At 39.6% G+C, this 22,406-nt stretch overlaps 1 protein-coding gene across 1 annotated transcript in view; it reads right to left on the reverse strand.

Annotated features, from left to right (window-relative positions):
- Positions 1-5: 5 nt before the first annotated feature.
- The window catches only part of LOC110203197 (ectonucleotide pyrophosphatase/phosphodiesterase family member 7-like), a 52,442-nt gene continuing 30,041 nt past the window's right edge, over positions 6-22,406 (reverse strand). Inside the window, exons 2-6 of the mRNA XM_078151724.1 lie at positions 20,446-20,591; positions 11,830-12,456; positions 7,143-7,380; positions 4,288-4,332; positions 6-574 (exon numbers count right to left, since the gene is read on the reverse strand). Of these exons, the coding sequence (XP_078007850.1) occupies positions 6-574; positions 4,288-4,332; positions 7,143-7,380; positions 11,830-12,456; positions 20,446-20,591 (1,625 nt within the window). The remainder of the gene's footprint in view (positions 575-4,287; positions 4,333-7,142; positions 7,381-11,829; positions 12,457-20,445; positions 20,592-22,406) is intronic.

Genomic DNA, 22,406 nt, shown 5'->3' on the forward strand with positions numbered 1-22,406 from the left:
AGGGTCTAAACAATGCTGGGCACGGTGGTTGGCTTTGGAGGCAGGGTCTGGGCGCCCACACTGTCTATGAAGTAGGCTTGGGGGAGGGCATTTGCTTTAGAGGCGGGGCCTATAATGAGGACGTTCGGGTTGGAGGCGGGGCTTGTAGGGCGGACATTTTCCTTGTAGGTGGGGACTGTGTTAGAGCCAGGCTTGGGGGCGGGCCTTTGATTTAGAGGCGGGGCCTGTGATAGGTGATTTGGTTTGGAGGCGGGGCCTAGAAGAAGTACTTCCTTAGAGGCGGGGCTTGGGGTTATGTGTCTTCGGAAGAAGAGGTCAGGGGGAGGTATTGACCTTGGGGGCGGGGTCTGAGAGGTGGGCGTTCGAGACAGCGACGGGGGAGGAGGTCCTCCCCCTTCCCCTCCCGGGACAGTTTTGTCTTGGAGGAGGAGCCTGGGAGCGGATCTTTGCCTTTGGAGGAGGGGCCGTAGGGACGGTGCTTGGGGGAGGAATTTGGAGGCGGGACTTGTGGTTGGCACTTTCGTGGGAAGCTTTGGCTGGAGGTGGGTATTTTCCTTTGAGGCGGAGCCTATGACTGGATTTGTGAGACGGGAAGGGGCAGGGCATTAGCTTGGGAGGCAGGGACTGTGGGGCAGGCACTCTCTTTGAGGCAGGGACTGTGGTAGAATATTTGTTTTGGAGGCGGGGCCTATGAGAGGTTTTTGTTTGTTTTGGAGGCGGGGCCTGTGGGCGGACTTTGGTTTTGGAGGCAAGGCTGAGGGGAGGTGCGTACGGAGGGGCGGGCACTTGCTTTGGAGGCGGGGCCTGTGGTAAGGTATTTGGCTTGGAGGCGGGGCCTGGGATAGGTATTTGCATTTGAGGCAGGGCATTTGAGGAGCAGCTTTTGCTTTAGAGGCGGAGCCTGTTATTGGGTATCTGGCTTGGAGGCGGGCTCTAGGGGCAGATTTTTTTTTCACTAGAGGCGTGATGTACTGTAGTGAAGGAGGTGACAGGCTTGTGGATAAACGGGGATCCTAGAGACCAACCTAAGGGAGGCTAGAGAGAAGCCCAGGAAATGTGCTCTGGGAACGAGTCCTGGAAGGGGTTCCAGGCTCTGGAGGAGCTCCATGTCAAAATGTGAGGCTCTAGAGGAAGGTCCTGGACAAAGGCAAGAAGTCTTGGAAAAGTCGGAGGTGGGAGGAAGCTACACAAAGAATAACACAATTATTGGGTGGAATAAAAGATCAAGAATCTCAAGGGAAACGATGTAAAAAGTGAGGATAAATACCATATTATAACTGGACAGCTAGATGGTGCAGTGGATGGAGTGCCAGGCCTGGAATCAGGAAAACTCATTTTCCTGAGTTCAAATCTGGCCGCAGACATTTACTAGCTGTGTGACTCTGGGCAGGTCACTTTACCTCATTTGCTTCAGTTTCCTCATTTGTAAAATGAGCTGGAGAAGGAAATGGCAAACCACCGCAGTATCTTTGCCAAGAAAACCCCAAATGGGATCACAAAGAGGTGGACACAACTGAGAAATGGACTGAACAGCAAAGTCATCAAAGCTAGTTGGTACTGGTTAAGTAATTGAAACATTAATTGATAGAACACAGTAAATAAGCAAACCCCAGAAATAATATATTGTCATAGCACTTTTGTGGTAGCAAGGAGATTGGAGTGGAATGGGTTCCCATTTATTGGGGAAGGGGCTGAATATAGTGGAATGTGATTTCTTGATAGAAAATGACATACATGAAAAATTCAGAGAAGCATTGCATGACATGTGAACTGAAGCAGAGCAAAATAAGCAGAACAAAGAGAAGTTGCACAATAACTGCAATAATATTGAAAGGCATCAGAAATCTGAGCAATGCAGTGACTTTCAGAGGCCTGATAATGAAGCAAGAAAAGGAGTAGCCATAGGTCAGGATGAGGTCCATCATTGTCAAACATGGCCAATGTTGGTTTTACCCAATTTTACTTGAGAAGCAGCAAGGCATAATGAATAGAGTACTGGGCTTGATATGAGGGAAATCTGGATTCCTGTATTTGACACTACCTGTGTGACCCAGGGCAAGTCACATAATCTCTCTGTAAATCTCAGTAAATTGAGGTTTACTCATTTATAAAATGGATTTGATAATTATAGTTTCTCTGTCATAGGATTTTTGTGAGGGTCAGCTGAGATGCCATGCAAAGCACTTTGCAAAAAAGGCGATAATTCGAATAGGAGCTATTATTAATGCTTTTGGTTTCAAGAGTAAGTTCTATTAGTTATTGAGAATTTTTTTTTGAAAAAGATCAAAACATTTATTTTGTAAAAAGAAAAAAAGGTTAATGTGCTGGTAGAAGATTGATGAGGGATCAGCTGAAGATATATAACACTCAGATAAGAAATTTTACTTAGAAAAATTGTTAAGGGGATTAACTGAGGTGCAATTGTTTTTCTTATGGTGCTTATGTTTGAAGCTACACCTTTCAGCAAAATCACTTTTTATTTCTTTGACATTGTTGCTTTAAGTAAAGGTTTTGAACTGGTGTTATCTAATACACCTACACTGTTAAGATTCAGAGCACATACGTACATTTTATTTTATAACCTCTATTTATAACAAAATACCCAATATCCTTCAATAAATGTATTAAGTAGAATAGTGAGGATTTGACTGGATCTCAATTCAGAAATACACATTTTGAAGTACTGGGTTTAGAACTGTCAGAGGTAAATCTTTGTTGCTTTCTTGCTTTTCACTTCTTTGCCTGTGGAGGAAAGTAAAAGGGTCAGATTAGTTAAACTTTCAATATATGATTTCATTTCTATGTGTTTATTGAAATTTACTGAGGTCCACAGTACTTGATGTGTCAATTAAGCATATTTAAGTGCCTACTATCTGCCAGGCACTTGGCCAAGTGATAGGATACAAAGACAAAAAAGAAACAGTTTCTGCCCTCAGGGAACTTATTTTTTTATTAGGAAAGATTTTCTCTCTCTCTCTCTCTCTCTCTCTCTCTCTCTCTCTCTCTCTCTCTCTCTCTCTCTCTCTCTCTCTCTCTCTCCCTCCCTCCCCCTCTCCTCTCCCCACCATTTAAATATATATATAAAACATATGTAAAAGGAATCAAAGGAGCTCAGCAGGTGCCTTGGCCATGGTGCTATCATCCTTCCAGTCACCTGGGTGTCATGGTGGACTTCTTACTCTTGTTTAGCCCCGTGTCCCATCAATGACAAATCTTGTGGGTTCTACCTTTATAATGTCTTTTGTATACACTTCCTTTTCTTCTGCAACCAGGTTCAGGCACCTCAAGTCTAGGTTATTGTAATAGCCTTCTCATTTGTCTTCCTACCTCAAGTCTTTTCCCACTCCAATTTATTCTCCACTCAGCTGTCAAAATGGTCTTTCTAAAATGCAAGTCTTACTATGTTACTTCCTATTCATTAATCTCCATTGGCTCCCTATTACCTCCAAGATCAAATATAACCTGCTCTGTTTGGTATTCAAAGCCTTTTATAACTTGGCTCCTTCCTGCTTTTCTAGTTTTCTTAAACCTAACTCACCTCCATTGTACCCTTCAATCCTGTGCCACTGGCCTATTTGCTGTTCTTTGCACAAGATACGTCACCTCCCAACTCTGTGCATTTTCGCTGGCTGTCCTCCACTTCTGTAATACTCTCGCTCCTTGATTATATCTCCTGGTTTCCCTGGCTTTTTTCAAGTTCCAGCTAAAATCTCACCTTCTTCAAGAAGCCTCTCCCAGTCCCCTTTAGTTCATTAGCTCTTGAGATTAGGTCCAGTTTATCCTATGTATAGTTTGTTTTTACCTAGTTGTTTGCATGTTTGCATTAGACTGCGAACTTCTTGAGAGCAGAGATTATTAATATTATATTATTATTATTATTATTGCCTTTCTTTGTATCCCCAGTGCTCAGCACAGTGCCTAACATATCGTAGGTGCTTAATAAATTCTTGTTGACTGGCTTCTCCCTGTGGGCCACATGCGCTTCAGCACTCTAACCACTACTGTACATATTAAACAAATGCAAGGGGATTTGTGGGGGGGGGCATGGAGTCACTAGCTGCTGGAGGGATCAGGAAAGACCTCATATAGAGGAGATGGAATTTGCGCTGGAATTTGAAGGAGGTTAGGCATTCTAAGAGGCAGAGGTGAGGCAGTGTTTCCCAGGCTTGTGTGAGGAACAGCAAGAAGTCCAGTTTGGCTGGACCAAAAGGTTCTTGAAGGGGAGAAATGTATAATGACTGGAAAGGTATGTTAGAGACAGATTGTGAAAGGCTTTAAATGCCAAACAAAGAAGTTTGTATGTGACCCTAGGGAGCCTATCACTGGAGCCTCCTAGTTGTTAGTGCATTTTTCCTCCTCAAATTATCTTGAAGTAATTTATTTGTGTGCATGTAGAGTATATAGTAACATGTATATGCCTTGGTAGTAGGATATAAATGCCTTAAAGGCATGGGCTGTCTCATTATTGTCTTGTATCTCTAGTACTTAGCTTGAAGTCTTGCACTTTTGGAAGGAGGAAAGTAGAGGGATCTGGATCTGTGATTTCATTAGTGTGTAGAATTCTTGGTATGGAAACTCCATTCCGTGAATACAGAGCAGTAACCTTACTGGAACTTGTGGTTTTAGAGAATTAGTGGGGACACTGAGACGTTAAGTGATTTGCCTATGATCTCACAGCCTGTATCATGAGGCCTTTCTGACAAGTCCTCTGTCCTCTGTCCTCAACATATACCACACTGCCTCTGATTTTATGCATGAAATAGCATGTTATAAGTAACATGCAACAAATGTTGAATTGAATTTGGTGGCGAAAGAACTGCATTAGGCATGTGTGATTGCTATATAAAGGCAGTTTTGATTTGGTTACAGTGCATCACAGGCCCTCTAGCCTCTCTTAGCTGTGGAGACTTGGAGATTGGGACTGAGGACATTCTTTTGTGGGTTCTAGTCTTGACGTGCAGACAAAGATCTCAGTTCATATATGCTAACTTAGACTGAACTCTGTGTGCTGAGTCAGGGAAGAGCTTGCTGTGTACTTAAGTGATAGCTTCTAAAGGACCCTCACAGGTCCAGTAGGTTTAGGTCTAAATAAAAGTTTGAACCAGCAGTTTACCTCCAACTTCCCAAATCCAAGGTAGTATTTATATAGAAGACATCATTGTACCATATCTGGTAAGAAACGTATACGTACTGCACTCAGGATTTGCCGTTAGTATTCAAGGCTTTATTTCATTAAAAATTCAATGTAAGTTAACATTACGAAATGACTGCTTTTTTCAAAATTATGCTGTAGGCATAGGAGGTTGAATCAGTAAATTGAACTTTTCCTTTATCTCTCCTTTGGCTAATGGTTTCTATGGAAGATGACTGATTGATTTCTTTCTCAAATGTTGCTTTAGGGTTTAGAGACCTTATAGGTCATGTTTCAGCTTATAGCAAATTTTTATAGTTCAAATATAAATTACTTTAAATGTGGATTTTGAAGTGGAGTTTAAGGTTAAGTAAAATTCCAACTTTTTAGACAATTTATAGCCACTCAGGCAGTAGTGGTGCAGTAGGGATGAAGGCTGCTTAAAATGGGATGTAGTAACACACACACCTATAACTTCTAGGATGTGAGGTAAATTGATGTTTAATACATGCTTGTTGATTAATAGAGTTAAATATTGGTTTAGTTGTTGGAAATAGCATTTCACCATACATGTTATCAAAGTATTCTTCCCCATCAGTAGCCATAGGAATGTAAATCTAGGAATCATAGGAATCATAGGAAATTATAGGAAATCATAGAAAATAAATAATATCATATCAGAGGCCATTAAGTCCAACAATTTCATTTTATGAATGAGGAACCTATAGCCCAAGGAGGTTAAGTGATTTTTTTTTTTTTGGTGAGGCAGTTGGGGTTAAATGACTTGCCCAGAGTCACACAGCTAGTTAAGTGTTATGTGTCTGAGGCCTGATTTGAACTTGGGTCCTCCTGACTCTAGGGCCAGTGCTCCATCCACTGTACCACCTAGCTGCCCCTGAGGTTAAGTGATTTGGTAAGATCACATAGGTAGTAAACATCATTGACAAGATCTGAACCCAGGTCCTCTGAGAAGAGGACCATTGTATTTCCACCATACCAAAATATGTCTCCCTTGAATAAAATTGTTGAATTGACAGTGTTTGTTGATGAATCACGAGCAATACGAAGTCTACTTACCCCTTTTCTCGACTAACAGCCGTGTAACCTACACCAGAGACAAACAAGATGGCAAGCACTCCTGTAGCAACACCTAAGCCAATAGCAGCTTTCTGCAAAGCAGTTCTCCTCCAAGTCTCATCTCCTGTTACCAAATTTGAAAAGGTTTTTTTTTTTTAGTTAGTTTGTGAAATATTTGTTCCTCTTTTTCAGGGCCCCAGGAAAGTCATATCCAGTCATTATTTAATATTAATTATCGAAAAGAATTCTACCCCAAATCTAAGCAAAATCTGCTCTGTAAGAAATGGATACTGGAAAATTGCCCCTTCTGTTCCTTATTATGTGCAGCACACTATGGTAGGATCTTTATAGGGCTTGTTTCTTAAATTGGAAAAAAGTAACTATCCTACTGTGTAAAATAACCTGGTAGTGTCTATTCAAGGGACATATTGCTCATCTAGGAAGAATAATACATGATTCTTTTAAATCACCCTTAGATATCTGCCCAGAAGTCAGGCTAAGTACCCTAGAGTTAGGGATGTCCAGAGCTCTGTTTTTCAGCAATGAGTGAAATTACGAAGCTTCTTATTCCACTTCAAAGAACCACTCTTTAATCATGGTAAGCAACCGCTAAACTTTTGGACACATGAATTTGTCAGGAGGCAGATGGAGTTTTTAGAAGAGAAATCATGGAGTAGTCTACCTTTCTCCATTACTCCCCGGGTAACTCAGGGGCATAGACGAGGATTATTCCCTGGCTTCTTGTTTTAAAGATGTCTCCTACAAAAGTGACTGTCTGGAGCTCTAATGGAACCTGGAGGGATTATGAGCTTAATGAATGTTGAAGAATCTCTGTCATCCTGCAGAAGCATTAGGTAATACAATTGTGCTTTACTTTTTTTTCCTTCAAGTAGATTCTCTGCAGATTCACTCTGCTGCTGGTTTTACATCTCACCTGATTCCTGATTGAAAGTGTCCACAAGCATGCCCTGTGTAACTGTCAGAGATCCGTTGTGAGGTTCTGGTGTCACTCTCAGGAGTTTACACATCAGTGGGTAAATGTGAATGCTGTCAAAAGGCTCTGCCAGATGATTCTTCTTGAAATCTGGTCCAAATGCTCTGAATATCGTTTTCATGTCCATGTCTGCATTATCATAGCCATGATCCCCTTTGTTGATATATAGTATGAACCGCTAGGAAAGAGTCAGTAGAGGTTACAATTCTATGAAATAAAAGTATGTTATTGTTAATCTATGGTATTTGTGTAATACCTTACAACTTTTGAGAGTCATAAGGTCTCTACAAATGTTAGCTACAAATTTCCCCCTTTCTGGGACAGAGAGATATCCAAAAAAAAGATTCTTCTTTTGGGATTCAGAAACAAAAATTTCTCTAATTTTGGGATAGAGAGCAAAGAGTACATGTTTATTTGAAAAAGCTAGAGGGGATTAGGGGAATAAAATATGCTTCCTGTGATATGAAGGCCAAGAATCACTGCTTAGGACAGTCATGGCTGCTGATTGTTTCAGCTTTACCCTGTTTCTTTTCACACACATCAGCAAGCAATCCAAATCATAATTTTCCAATAGCACTGAAACACTGACTGTTCATCTCTTATCAGAATTAATAAATTTTTCACTGTCTAGAAAATACAATGCCCTGCACATTGTAACAATCTGGTTTGATGAATACAGACAGGCTAGACCTATGCAATCTGAACCATAGGTTATTTGCTAGCTACTTTTTAGGCAACTGCTCTGTAAAAGGTGTGGTGCTACAAAGACAAAACAAAAAGCAGTCCCATTATGATAACAGTTCAAACAGTCAACCAGTGTCTAGGGATAGTCTTGATAATTCAAAGAAGGCCAAAAATCTACTTTAATTTGTCTTGCTTTGTGACAGTAATCTGTTTGTGTTACAGAGCTGTATCTTTGCTACTCTAACCTATGAACTTTTCCTATCCTGTAGTTCCTAGTTTATTGATTTCTCCTTGCAATGTATTCTCCGTGGAAATTGCTTTGTATATATTTTGAATTAATTTTATTTGTACATGATGTTCCAGTGTGGACCTTTCCCACCTTCCAATGGAATTCAGATTCCTTGAGGGAAGGGACTATTATGATTTTTGTCTTTTTATTACCCAGTGTTTACCATTGTGTCTGGCACACAGTAAGCATTTAATAAATGCTTGTTATTGTTGTTAAAAGAACTTGGGTCTTTGTGGTGAAATGTCTCAGTATAAAACACAAAAAAGTTGATTCTTTTGAAAAGCTCTTGAAGGAGAAGGTATTCTTTGCAAAGATTTTCTCTATTGCTAAAGGAATTTTAAAGACTACTTCCTATGAAACAAGAATGATTTCTGGATTGTACTTGAAAGCTTTGACTATCCAAGATCCTACTAACTTAAACTATCAATGAACTGGAATTTTAAAATGTGTTTCACTATTTAGAAAAAGAAACAAATCACAATAAAATAAATTAGTGTTGAAGATTTAATTGGCTTCAATCTAATCTCTTAACTTTTATATCTATGGTCCATTACATGAAAATGGTTGTTTTTGATTGTCCTGAGGCAATGGGGGATCCCTAGTTCTCAAGAAAGGACAAAACTATTTATCCTATATAAGGAAATCAACATATATTTTAGATACTTTTTTTAATCAAGAAGGGGTGAAGAGAAAGAGCTTTCAGCCCAATCTTTAGCTCACTAGAAAATTACATTAATCAGAATACTGTATTTTATCAAGTATTTTGGTCAATCACGTTTACCATGTGGCACAGTGGAAAGAACATTAGATTTGGAGTCAGAACATTGAGGTTCATATCCTAGCTCTGCTATTTGCTTTCTATGGTACCTTTGGTAAAACTCTTGGGTAATACTTCTTCAGGTCTCAGTTTCTTTATTTGTAAAATTAGACTAGATGGTCTTTAATGTTCCTTCCACCTCTAAACCTATCATTCTATAACTTAGAAACCATTTGCCGTATCCCTCTATGATTACAGTGAACAGTGGACGACACCATTCCTCTCCTGATTATTTAGAAATGTAATTAACTATAAACCGACTGAAATGACTGAACAACAATAACTAAACTGACCGAGTGACTGCTAAGCATCATGGCTTCCCAAACCCAGCACATCATCAAGGATAATATTAAAATGACTACAACTTATGGAATTCAAAAGCGTCTTCTAGAACGTGTCATTGAACACACTGGGCACATTTCCACCAGCACCACCAGGCAACAGCTTTACTATTTGCCCTCTCAATCCTAGCAACAGTTGGTTGTCATACATGTGTATGGCATTGCTAGGCCACAAAAACAGTTGCAATATTAGCTTTACATCTAGATGAGTGGGCAAAAGTTCTCTGGGTTATCTGTGAACTAATCCTTTGTAACACAAGGGAGAGTCAGTGAGGGAGGTACATTTAAGCTCATTTTTGAAATACTTTATTTCAGAAACATGGTAAATATGACAACTATTTTGCAAGGGCAGCCGGGTGGCTGGGCAGTGCATAGATAGAACACTTGACTTGGATTAGGAAGACCAATGTTTTAGTCCTACCTCAGAAACTTACTAGCTGCGTGGCCCTGGGCAAGTCATAGAACCTTTTGGCCTCAATTTCCTTATCTGTAAAATGAGAAAAATCAGAACACCTCTGCCTCAAGGTTTTTGTGAGGCTCAAATGAGATACTATTATTAAATGCTTTGCAAACCATAGAGAACTCTATAAATATGAGCTGTTACTACCAAGGATCACGGCTTTTAGAATCATAGATATAGGGACAGGAAGGGATCCTAGAGAGCGCTGAGCCCAACCCCTTCATGTTACTGATGAGGAAAGTGAGATCCAGGGAATCATATTTAGGCATAGTCATTATGCATGCGTGCACACACACACATAATGATACACATTAGCAACAGATTTAGACTTCATATTTTTGTTTTAACATAGCTCTATTCATACTTTTGATTCTGGCATTAATTAGCGTGAGAGGCAGTGTGGTATATTGGATAAAGGGCCAGTCTTGGCATCAGGAAGATCTGAATCCAAGCCCTTGCCTCTGACATGTATGGACTGGGTGACCATCACTCAGTCAATAATAATTTAGTAAGTGCCTACTGTGTGCCAGGTACTGTGACACTGGGTACAATGATGAAATGATTTCTGCCCATAAGGAGTTTATATTTTCTCTAGGGAAATTACCTCTATCTATCTATCTATCTTGTTGGCAAATAATATGATTATAGATTCTGAGCTGGAAATAACTTGAAAACCACATCCAGTGCCCTATCCAATGTGCCATCCTGACATGAAGGAACTGAGGCCCAGGGAACTTGCCCAGGGGTCATATAGGTAGTCAGTATCTGAGGCAGGACTAGAACACAAGTCCTGTGACTTTATACTCAGGCAACTCCAGTATTCCAGGTAATTCTTTAAGACTGTACATTACAAATTAGTTGCTATTGCATCAGTGGAGGGAATTTCCACACTGGGATTTCTATATATAGAAGAAATTGTAGTTCTGGGACCATGAATTTCTATTTAGTCAATGTTTAGTAAAAAACAGACTTCACTAAGCATATTCATGTCTCATTAAAAACACCAGTATTTGGTGATAATTTTTCTCCCACTTGTTAGTGTAAGCTAGAGAGGACAATGATCTTTTGATTTCTTGAAGGGGCCTATGAACCAAAAAATTCAATTCAATTCAATTGAGTTCAGTTCAACAAATATTTATTAAGTGCCTCCTACATACAGGACACCCTGCTAGATGCTGAGGGCTTATAATAACTTCAGAATCATAGGTCTAGAGATAATCTGCTTTTGGAGAGTGGGTGGGAGGGAGTGAAGAGGGTGGCTGTGTTTTATTAATCAAGGGTAGGAATGCTCATGGGGCAGCTAGGTGGCACAATAGATAGAGCTCTGGCCTTGGAATCAGGAGGACCTGAGTTCAAATCTGGCCTCAGACACTTACTAGTTATGTGACCCTGAGTAAGTCACTTAATCGCAACTGCCTCACCAAAAAGCAAAAAAAAAAAAAAAAAAGAGAGAGAGAGAGTGTGAGCTCACTTCATGATTGAGCAGAAAGGCACATCATTGAGTTTCCTGAATTCTTGTGCAAAACTGAAAATGGGACATAGATTCCTTTAAGCTAGTTGCATGAATTTCAGGGTCCTCAAGCCAAAATTTCATAAAAAGACTCTTGTCAATTGCTAATCAAAAACCTATCTTGAGGGGGCCCTATCTTTTGTCTGAAGCTTGATGTTCCCCAGGTTCTGTCCCTGGGCCTCTTTTAGTCTATTTTCTCCCTTCGCAATGTGATTAATTCATATGACTTCAACACCAGCATCTATGCAGATCCCCAAACCTGTATCTCTAACCCTTACCTCTTCTCTGTTGAGTTCTAGGCTCATATCTCCAGCTGCCTATGGGACATCTCCATGTGGATATTCCTTTCACTATACCACATTGTCTCCTCACTATACCAGGCTGCTCTCCCCATTACAATTTTTTTTTTTTTACATCAGGGACTCATTCTTAGTCATTTGTGCCTAACATATAGTAGCTCTTTAATAATTTTTTTAAAATTGAGTTCAATTTACCCCCAAACCCACATATTTTAGAACAAACTTACCCCATTAATGTTGTAGCCAGGATCACCATAAACCAAGATGGGTAGAATACGATGGTGTTTGGCAAAATGGAAATGCTCTGGAAACTCTTCTTTCTTATATACCTTTAAGTGAGGATGTGCATTTTTTAATGCATTGTAAATATCTCCCTCTTTCCCTGGCTTGGGAAGAATCATACCAAAACCACCATAGTCCAGTATATCAAATTTCACCAAATCTCTGAATTTAATGTAGTTTTTCAGTAAGATCTCTGTAACATTAGGCTGCTTCTTCACTGTGGTCATTCCATGATCTGATGTAATGATGACATTGAGGTTGTCCTTCAAGCCATTTTTTTCAATGGCTTTTACTAGATAACCAATAGTCCTATCAATTTGCTGGATTATGATTCTTCTGTTTTCTGTCTCAGGGCCTATCATATGCCCAACATTGTCAGGTTCTCCATAGTAAAGGGTTACAAAATCAAAATTCTCTTTGGTGAACCAGTTCATGACAATGTCAATATTTTCCCTCCATTCAGTCTCATTGTCATTAGGGTGGGTAGAGGACTCCAAAAGAGACCTCTGCGCAGCCTCCCCACTGTAGTTTGCACCTCCCCCTGGAAAGTGGAATGAAGCAGTTTTCCTTCCCTATAAATAAGAGGAGATGATTTTTAACATGATTTGACATGAACATTTTTTATGTCATATTCAAAAGAAGCAAACGGTAAGCAATTGGTCCTTTACTATAAACTTGCTTAATATGCAAGCATGTCCTTAGCCCAAAACAAACTTGGACATCATTAGGAACATTGCTTGAAATGATGTCTATAGCTGTACACACAGACAAGTTATAGATGGAATATGACTTTATAGACCTTCTATTCTTTAACCTTCCCTAGGCTATTTACGGTACACACATTGCAAGAGTTTGGTTGGTCTTCTGCCTGACTAAGCCATGAAAGCTCACTTTATTGAAGTGCTCCTTAGATTTCACAAAGTTCTTATGTGGGAAAGGTCCTAATAGGTCATCTCATTACTCGTCTTGCTTCTAGGCAGAACTGCATCTGACCCATGCTAGACAAGAGCGGGCTCTGTCCTATTTTTAATAATACTGCTATTTCCTCCAGGCATTCATTCTTGTTTCTTGTATCATTGCCACAAAGATCTTTCTTATATTTAAGACCCTGAGCTTAGGTATCTATCTATGATTCTTCTGAATATGACCAGCCACTCTTCAAGAGCTCCAGTTCCTGTATCAGAATACTACATTGTACTAAACTCACTTAGGGTGTATGGTGTGGCTGTAGCTTCGGTATGGGGCTAAGCTGTAGCTTAGTGTGGCTATTTCTTTGGCTTTTTCGGTTAATAATAATAATGACAAATGTAGCTTCAGAATGATAGAACTATGAAAATGACCAAATCTAATCTAAGTGCCTGCATTAGCCATTAGAAGAGAACTACATCTGTTTTTGTAAACATGAGAGGAAGCTGTGGCAGAGAGAAGCTGCAGCCAGAGAGCTGGCTCAAGAGTCAAGTCAACAAGCAGTTATTAAGCACCTATTATGTGCCAGGCATTGTGCTAAGCACTGAGGATACAAAGGAAAAAAAAACTGTCTCTACTCTTAAGGAGCTCACAGTCCAATAGGGAAGACAGCATGCAAACAACTATGTTCAAAAAAGATATGGACAGGATAAATTGGAGGTGGGCTCAGAGGGAACGCATTGAGATTAAGAAGTGAGGAAGATTTCTTGCAGATGGTGGGATTTTTTCTGATACTTGAAGCCTGGGAAGCCAAAAGATGGAGAGTAGGAGGGAGAGAGTTCCAGTCATGAGTGATAGCCAGTGAAAATTGTGGAAGATGTCAGGATAATCTGGGTTTAAGTACTCCCCACTGGTTATTTGATCCTGGGTAAGTCACTTAATCTTTCAGTGTCCCAAATAAACCCTCTTAAGATACTTAAGTTACAGAGAAGGTCTTGATCCATATGGGTCGAAGGAGTTTCTTTCTCAGGGGCACCCTATGCTAATGAAATTTCCTATCTTGTCCAAAACAGAGATAATTAAACATTACTTGATTTTCAGTGATAAACAAAGGCATAGCACAAATTTCTTCCATGATATACCGATCATTCCAATACTGCACCTGAATGTAAATGATTTAAAGCAATCACTTCAACTCTTTTTTTTTGAGAGGGTCAGTTTTCTTTGGTTTTAGCTAGAATGTTAGTTTGAAGAGGCAGTGTGGTATAGTGGGAATGGATAAAGGGATGGCCTTGAAGTCAGGAAAATCTAGGTTGAAGTCCTGACTCTGATCTCTAGTAGCTGTGGGACAATAGGCAAGTCATGTAACCAACCCATCAATGCCCCTAGTAAATTCTCTAAGACTTGCAGTTAAAGATGAGTTGCTGATCTGTGCCAGTAGAGGATATTTCTATATCACAAGTACCTTACACTGATGATTTAAATCATAGGTCTGGTCATTCCCTCCTCCCCCTGAAAAAAATTAACTTGAAGGACAAAGGGTTTCTGCAACATTTTCTACATCACCTTGGAGTTGAAAGTGTTGAAAATACTCTCAAACCAAAAGCATGCATTGGACTGAGGGTGGGGTAGGTGTTCAGTGGAAGAAGGGAATAAGAATATTACCTTTGTATGGAAAATTGAGGGAACAGAGGGAATTGTGTATTAGAAGGAATTGGGTGCTTGAAAATTTGGTCAGTAAGTGAAAGTGGAAAAGTATACCTAGGGCTCAAAATCAAAACTTTTCTTGTTCTGAGGAAAGGAGAGGAAAGCAGCTTAGAAGCTATTTACGCCCATTGCCTTAGTTGTATTCATGGTTGAGTTGGTCTCCTGCCTACTGGCAAGAGATATCTTGCTTCCAAAACATCTCATTTTAATTTTAATCAAAATGATGACAGTGGTTACTTAAACTCTTATTTTTGGGCATTTGAATGCTTTAGTCTGTGTAACTTATACTGGTATCACAGAAACTGCTTCCTGATGTTAGAATTTATATGGTTGAGTTTCCAGAGCCATCTAATAGGAAGTTTTTTCATGCCAATTAGCAATAAGCGTAGAAGATTACAATTGTTAAAGTATAGTGTAATGTAATCTTTAACATAAATTTACTTTCCCTGGATGATGAAGACAATGACCATGACAATGACTGCTACTACTAGTACTTCTTTTTCTTCTTTTCTTCTTCTTCTTTTCCTCTTCCTCCTCCCCCTCTCCCCTATCTCCTTCCCTTTTTCCTCTTCCTCATTCTATTTCTCCTCCTCCTCCTCCTCTTCTCTTCCTCTTCCTTTTGTACTGCTATTTAAAATGTGTTGCTGATTTTTACTTCTAAGCTCCAGCATTCTCCCCTAATAGTCAAGTTATTCAGAACAAATATGCTAATAGGATTCCATATTGATTTTATACTTTGTTTACCTCTCCTTTTCAGGGGTCAGTGGCACTATTCAATGTCTGATTTATTTATTTATTTATTTTTTGCAAGGCCTAAGAACAGTTTGATAATGTAGACGTGAGGCTGAGAAGAGGTTAAATAACTTGCCCAGGATTACACAGCTAATAAGTGTCTGAAGCAGGATTTGAACTCAGGTCTCTCCTGACTCCAAGGCCAGTACTCTGTCCACTGCATCTAGCAGTCCCTCTTTCTGAACTGTTGGCTCCATTTCAGCCTTCTCAAATTGGATGGGTAGTGTTGAATCTAAAGGATTGATTCCAAATTTTTTTTTAAAAATAGAGGTCAGCTCATTATCTTTAGTGCCTTTATTATTCACAATAAGTAGAGGACTTTGGCCAACATAGAGATGCATTATATAGGCATTAACATTTTTCCAGGCTGAAGCTGTTGGCACCTTCTTGCTTCCTGCTTTCACTGAGTTAGGATGGGATTTTCTTGGAGATTTGGTTAGTGCTAGGAAATGAAAATCTGGCTGTCAGACTTCACACATGATTCAAATCCCCTCTTGGTAGTAACCTAATGCCATTCTATTACTGATACTTATCAGCTGTGATTCTATTACTTAGCTTATCCCTTTGACCTTTTCCCCTATTAACATTCCATATAAATCTTTTGGACACAGGCGAAACATTCCTTTATGTCTTTATGGTTTCTGAGTCTTATAGCCATGGCTGGATGAGTTTCTCTGAGGATCAGGAATTTAGAACTTTGTGAAATATCCCTGCCATTCATCACATTCTTTTCATTGTGCCTTCATTTAAAGTCTGGGCCTGCTCCAAATGAAATTCTCTCATTCTTTGTACCTGACCATTAGCAAGGTCTTGCCAGAGCATAGATTCACTTGTGTGCTGTGAATGATGGGATGTCCACTCCTAAAGGCAGTCGGGGGACTCAATCATTATTTAAACTTCAGCCACCAAAAGCCCATCAATTTCCATGAATCTTTATAGACTCCTGCAACATTAGTCTCATTGAGGGCAAATATTTCAGCCAAATTAAAGTTTACTGCATCAGTCCTATGAAATTCATCTGGAATAGACTGTGAAGGGATGGATTTCCTGAAGACAGAGAGGATGCAAGCTACCCTCAGTTCAGCCATGGAGGACACCTGCCTGACAATATGGACATGCTTTCAAAAGCCAAATTGGGACACGCAGTATTATTGTTCTTAGGAGATTGACCTATGGCCGTGAGTTCACACTACTTATGGCAAATTTTGCTTTCACTCCTGAGGGAACTGGCTGTCTGCCCTGGTTGTGTGGCAGAGTCCATAGACAGTTGAGCAAGATGCAATAATTTGACATTCACCTGCCAAATGAATAGCAAGTCATCAATTCATTCTTTTCCTACCAGATATTCTTTCTGCACAGCCACTTACAAATTCAGTAAAGAGGAAGAAAGTTCAGCATATGAGTGATGTGTAGAAGGAAAAAAAACCCCACTGGAACTCCTCAAATGACAATAAGACAAATATTATGAATAAGACAAATGACAGCAAAGGAATAATGCCAGAGTAAGAGAACGGAGAGGCCAAAGGATTGGAATTTGAATTAAGGAAAAATGTTCAAGTCCCACTTAGAAGTACAGAGGATTAAAGAATGCTAGAGCTGGAACATGCTATAAATCTTCTGTCCCATCAGCTCATTTTATATATAAGAAAATGGAGGCAGAAAGAGATGAAGGGTCTTACCTGAGGTCACATAGTTCTCTAGAGTGGTAGAGTCAAGAACAGAATCTGGTTCCTCTGATTTCCAATCTGTTTTTGATTCTACTTTAGTAGAATCTCCTATATACCCCCTTCTTTCCTCTGCTACTGCTACCACTCTGGGGCAGGACTTCATGCTTGGCCTTCTGGCTGGTCTCTCTGCCTCAAGACTCTCCCCACTCCATTCCATCTTTGATTCAGCTGTTAAACCTATCTTAAAGCTCAGGTCTGATGATGTCATTCCCGTATTTAGTAAAATCCAGTGGTTCCCTATTACCTCCTAGATCAAATTTAAATTCTTCTCTTTTACTTTTACCCTTCATAATCTGGACCCTTCCAACCTTTCCAGTCTTCATACGCTTTATTCCCCTCCATGTATGTACTCTCTGATCTAGGGACACTGACTTCCCTGCTATTCCTTGTACAAGACAATCGATCTTCCAGCTCTATGCTTTTTCACCAGCTGTCCCTCACTCCTGGAATTCTCTCCCTTCTCTCTGCCTCTTGGCTGCCCTGGCTTCCTTCAATTCCCAGTGAAACTCTTACTTTTGCAAGGCTTTCCCCTATCCTCCTTAATGCTAGTGACTTCCCTCTGAAATCATCCATGATTTATCCTGTATGTATCTTGTTTTTACATAGTTCTTTGTGTGTTGTCTCCCACTTCCCCATTAGACTGTGAGCTCCTTGAGGGCAGGGACTTTTTTTTTTTGCTTTTTTCTTTATCCTTAGAGCTTTGCACTATGCCTAGCACAAGTACACACTTAATAAATGCTTGTTGACTTGGTATTCTTTCTACTACACCATGAAGAAAGCCTGTCATGCCATATTTAAAACTTTGGGACTGTTGTTTTTAGATATAATTTAATTTATTTAAAGAGAATACTTGTTTCTCATTTTCTGTATTTTAAGTCCAGAAATAAAGGAAAAGGGTATAAGAGGAAGGAATCTAACAAGTAGGAATGGCATGAATATGAGGTGAGAGAGACTCATCTTTGGGACCTGAAACTCCCCTGAGAGTCTCTACAAATGTTGGTTGTCTGAGGTTAGTTCAGCAAACACCAAAGTGAAAAGCATCCTTTAGGATAAAAATTCGTGATGGTTTTTTGAAGGTCAGAGCTAAGGCATTAGATTGAAAGGACAGAACAAAAGGGAGTCTTCTTTACCAGTATCCCTTGAAGGATGGTGTATAGTCAAAATTCTGATCCTGTAACTGGTAGCAAAGTGAAAGATTTTAGATTTAGATTTAACCCCAGTAACTGGGGGTTAGTGATCAAGGAAAGCCTGCCCAGGTCTGATTTCTTCCTTTTTTAGGACACAGGTGAATAACTACTTGGATATCCTTAGGGTATTCTCATTCATGGGACAAGTCCTAGATTTTCCTCCTAAGATGGAAACAGTCTTTTAGCTTGAAAGCTAAGAACTTTTTTTTGTTTTGTTTCCCCCCCACACTTAATAGTATTTTATTTTTTCCAATTACATAAAAAGCTAGTTTTCAACATTCACTTTTATAAGATTTTGAGTTCCAAATTTTTTTCCCACCTTCCCCTTCCCTCTCCCCAAGAGAGCAAGCAATCTGATAGAGGTTATATATGTATAATCATATTAAATATATTTCACATTAGTCATGTTGTGAAAGAAGAATCAGAAGGAAAGGAAAAACCACAAAAAAAGAGAAAATAGTATGCTTCCATCTACATTCAGACACCATAGTTCTTTTTCTTGATATGGATAGCATTTTCCATCATGAGTCTTTTAGAATTGTCTTAGATTATTGTCTTACTGAGAAGAGCTAAGTGTATCAAAGTTGGACATCAAAGTTGCTGGTACTGTGTACTATGTTTTCCTGGTTCTGCTCACTTCACTCAGCATCAGTTCTTGTAAGTCTTTCCAGGTTTTTCTGAAATTTGCCTGCTTATCATTTCTTATAGGACAATAGAATTCTATTACATTCATATGCCACAACTTGTTTGGCCATTCCCTAACTGATGGGCATCCCCTCAATTTCCAATTCTTTACCACCACAGAAAGAGCTGCTATATTTTTGTATATGTGGGTCATTTCCCCTCTTTTATTATCTCTTTGGGATACAGACCTAGTAGTGGTATTGCTGGATCAAAGAGTATGCACATTTTGGTTGAACTTTGGGTATAGTTCCAGATTGCTCTCCAGAATGGTTAGATCAGTTCACAACTCCACCAACAATTCATTAATGTTCCAATTTTCTCACATCTTCTCCAACATTTATCATTTTCCTTTTTTGTCATATTAGCCAATTAGATAGGTGTGAGGGAGTACCTCAGAGTTGTTTTGATTTGCATTTCTCTAATCAATAGTGATTTAGAGCATTTTTTCATATGACTATAGATAGCTTTAATTTCTTCATCTGAAAACTACTTGTTCATATACTTTTACCGTTTATCAATTGGGGAATGACTTGTATTATCCTTCATTTTCTAAAAGGACCAGTGACATCATGAGAGTGATGTCTTGATTTGCTTGTGAATTGGATTTAAGTGGGGTAGAACTGCACAAAATCATCTTTGATGTCTGACCAAGCTCTAATTGCTCCTCAGTGCCTGCTTTAGCCTCCATCATGGCCATTGGAACACATTATTCTCATCTATCCATTTCACTAGGAGGGCTAGAGATGTCTATTCTATCTCCCTTTGAGCCACACACACAAGGACTACATCCTTGCTACACATGGATCCTCACTACACATATGGGACCCATATTCCACCTTCTTTCCTTACATATAATATGAGTATTATATAGAAATATATATTATATGTATTATAGGAAATATGTAATATATAAAATATATAGATATAATACATAAATATAATATATACACATGTATGTGTAATATGTATTATATATAAATATAATATATACACATGTGAGGCTAAGTGTATTTCACGTAAAGTCTACTAATCACATATATATACCCATACATGCACACATATGTATAGTATGTACACATACACGTACACACAAATAAATATATATTTCTCTGCCCTCCCTTTAGTCCCTTCCTCAGATTCTAAGAACTACAGTTAAAGCCCTTTGAGGTCGGAAACCACATATTATTCATATTTATAGTTCATTAGCTAGGGCAGTATCTTGTGCATAGTAGGCACTCAGTAAGTATTTGTTGATTTGCATAAGATAAATCAGTTTCAGAATACTCCAGTCATATTGAAGTCTAGCCTTTGGGGCTACTGAAAAAAGTGAGGTTAGTGATGTGAGGCAATGTTCACTAGGCTATTTCTCAAAACTGGAACTTATTCCTGGGATCATGGGTCAAAATGGAGTCAATCACAAGGGAACAGGGCCATGTGGTCACCATACTGTTAATGGATTGTTCTCACTTGGCTGCTCCCTCAACCAGTTCCCTTTTCTCTTAGCCATAGATGTAAGAGGTGTGGTCTCTGGCAGTTCTCTTAGAGACTTGGACAGTACCTGCCTCTGGGCCGTGATCCAGAGAGGCAGCACACCATTGTCCCACCACTCCGACTTCTTCTGTGTGTCTTTGAAGGAGTACTTCCAGAGTGTCTCTGTGTTAAACATCATGTTGTGGATAACTCCGTGATCTTCAATCCACCGACCTAGTGAATAAAGGAGTGAAAGTATTGGGATACTGAAGAGAAGGACAAGGTTTTGGGAAAAGGATGAATATGGGTCATGGATGTGAGACTGCTGGGAATTAAGAAGGCTTTCTGTTTGCATAAAGACCGGAAGTCAATTAGCAAGCATTTAGTAAGCATCTGCTATGTGCCAGACACTATGCTAAGTACTGGGGACACAAAGGCAAATCTACCCAATGCATGGGAAGCTTTCTTTTAGGCCAGGAGTTTTTAACCTGGGGTCCACAGAACCACATGGGGTCTATGGAAAGATTTCAGTGGGTCTGTGAATTTCTATGGGAAAAAAATCCAACCTTTATTTTCACTAACTTCTAACTGAAATTTAACATTTCCTTCACATATTTGAAAACATTCTTGAAAGGGACCCACCAGATTCCCATGACACATTGAAAGGTTAGAACCCCTGTTCTAGGCCTTAATATTTTGTGGATAGCAGAGCTATCTATACTCAGTCTGTCTTTCATATTGTCCAACTCTAGTCATACATGTCCTTGATGCCTTTTTGTAGCACTTTACATACAAACCATCTACATGTATAGGGGCTGGGGGAAAAATGAGATGGTCCCTGTCCTCCTGGAGCATACCTTCTATTGGGTGTCCATAAATAAGTAAATACAGGATATGCATACATACATATGTGTGCATAGATAAAATATAATATGATTTGGAGGAGAACTACTAACAAATAGGGGAATCAGAAAGGCCTCTTGAGAGAAGTGGCATATGAGCTGAGACCTGAATGGAACCAAAGGTTTGCATGAAACGGAGGTGAGGAAGTAGGGGAGACATGAAATCAGTCTGGAAAGGTAAACTGGAGCCAGATTGTGAAGGGTTTTGAATGCTGAATAATGGAATTTGTGTTTTATTTCAGAAGATGAGTGTGGGTAGTGTTGTCTGAAGATGAACAGAGATGGGAACATAGGGAACATTTCTAAAACATGGGACTCCCCTCCTTCCCAGGTCTCCTCCTCTAGGAGGGAGATTGTGTTTCCAAAGAAGGAAACAGAAACATCCTGGAATAAATCCTCCTAATCAACTCACCTTTGGAGTTAGTGACATGTTGACTTTGAGGTGCTGTTGGGACACAGAGACGCACTGCTGACATTTAGGAGTTAAGATCTAACTTCCCATATTGGCCTATCTGCTTCAAGACTCTGTCCACTCCAATTTATCCTCTAAACAGCTGCCAGAGTGATTTTCCTAGTGTCAGCCTGATATCACACTCCTACTTGATAAACTCCAGTGGTTTCTGGGGCAGCTAGGTGGCGCCACAGTGCATAGAGCACCAGGCCTGGAGTCAGGGAGACTCATTTTCCTGAGTTCAAATATGGCTTCGGACACTTACTAGCTATGTGATTCTGGGCAAGTCGCTTAACCCTGTTTGCCTTAGTTTCCTCGCCTGTAAAATGAGATGGAGAAAGAAATGACAAAACACTCCAGGCAAAGGCCAAGAAAACCCCAAATGGGGTCACAAGGAGTTGGATGTGACTGAACAACAAGTAGGTCTTTAGTAATAGGAGCAAATGTAAACTCCTTTGATATTTAAAGCCTTTCATAACTTGGCCCCAACATGTCTTTTCAGCCTTAGTACATATTATTTTATTCCCTGACACATTTTCCAAGATCTGGTGAAAGTGGGCTTCTTGCTGTTCTTCATGCATGGCAGTTCATTTCCTTTCTCTCTAGATGTAGATCTAGAATGTACTCTCTCTCCTCACCTTCACTTCATAGATTCCTTTGTCTGCTTCAACATTCAGCTCAAGCACCATCATCTCC

The sequence above is a fragment of the Phascolarctos cinereus genome, unplaced genomic scaffold (assembly GCF_003287225.1).
Source record: "Phascolarctos cinereus isolate Bilbo 61053 unplaced genomic scaffold, phaCin_HiC Scaffold_4;HRSCAF=312, whole genome shotgun sequence".
NCBI lineage: Eukaryota > Metazoa > Chordata > Mammalia > Diprotodontia > Phascolarctidae > Phascolarctos > Phascolarctos cinereus.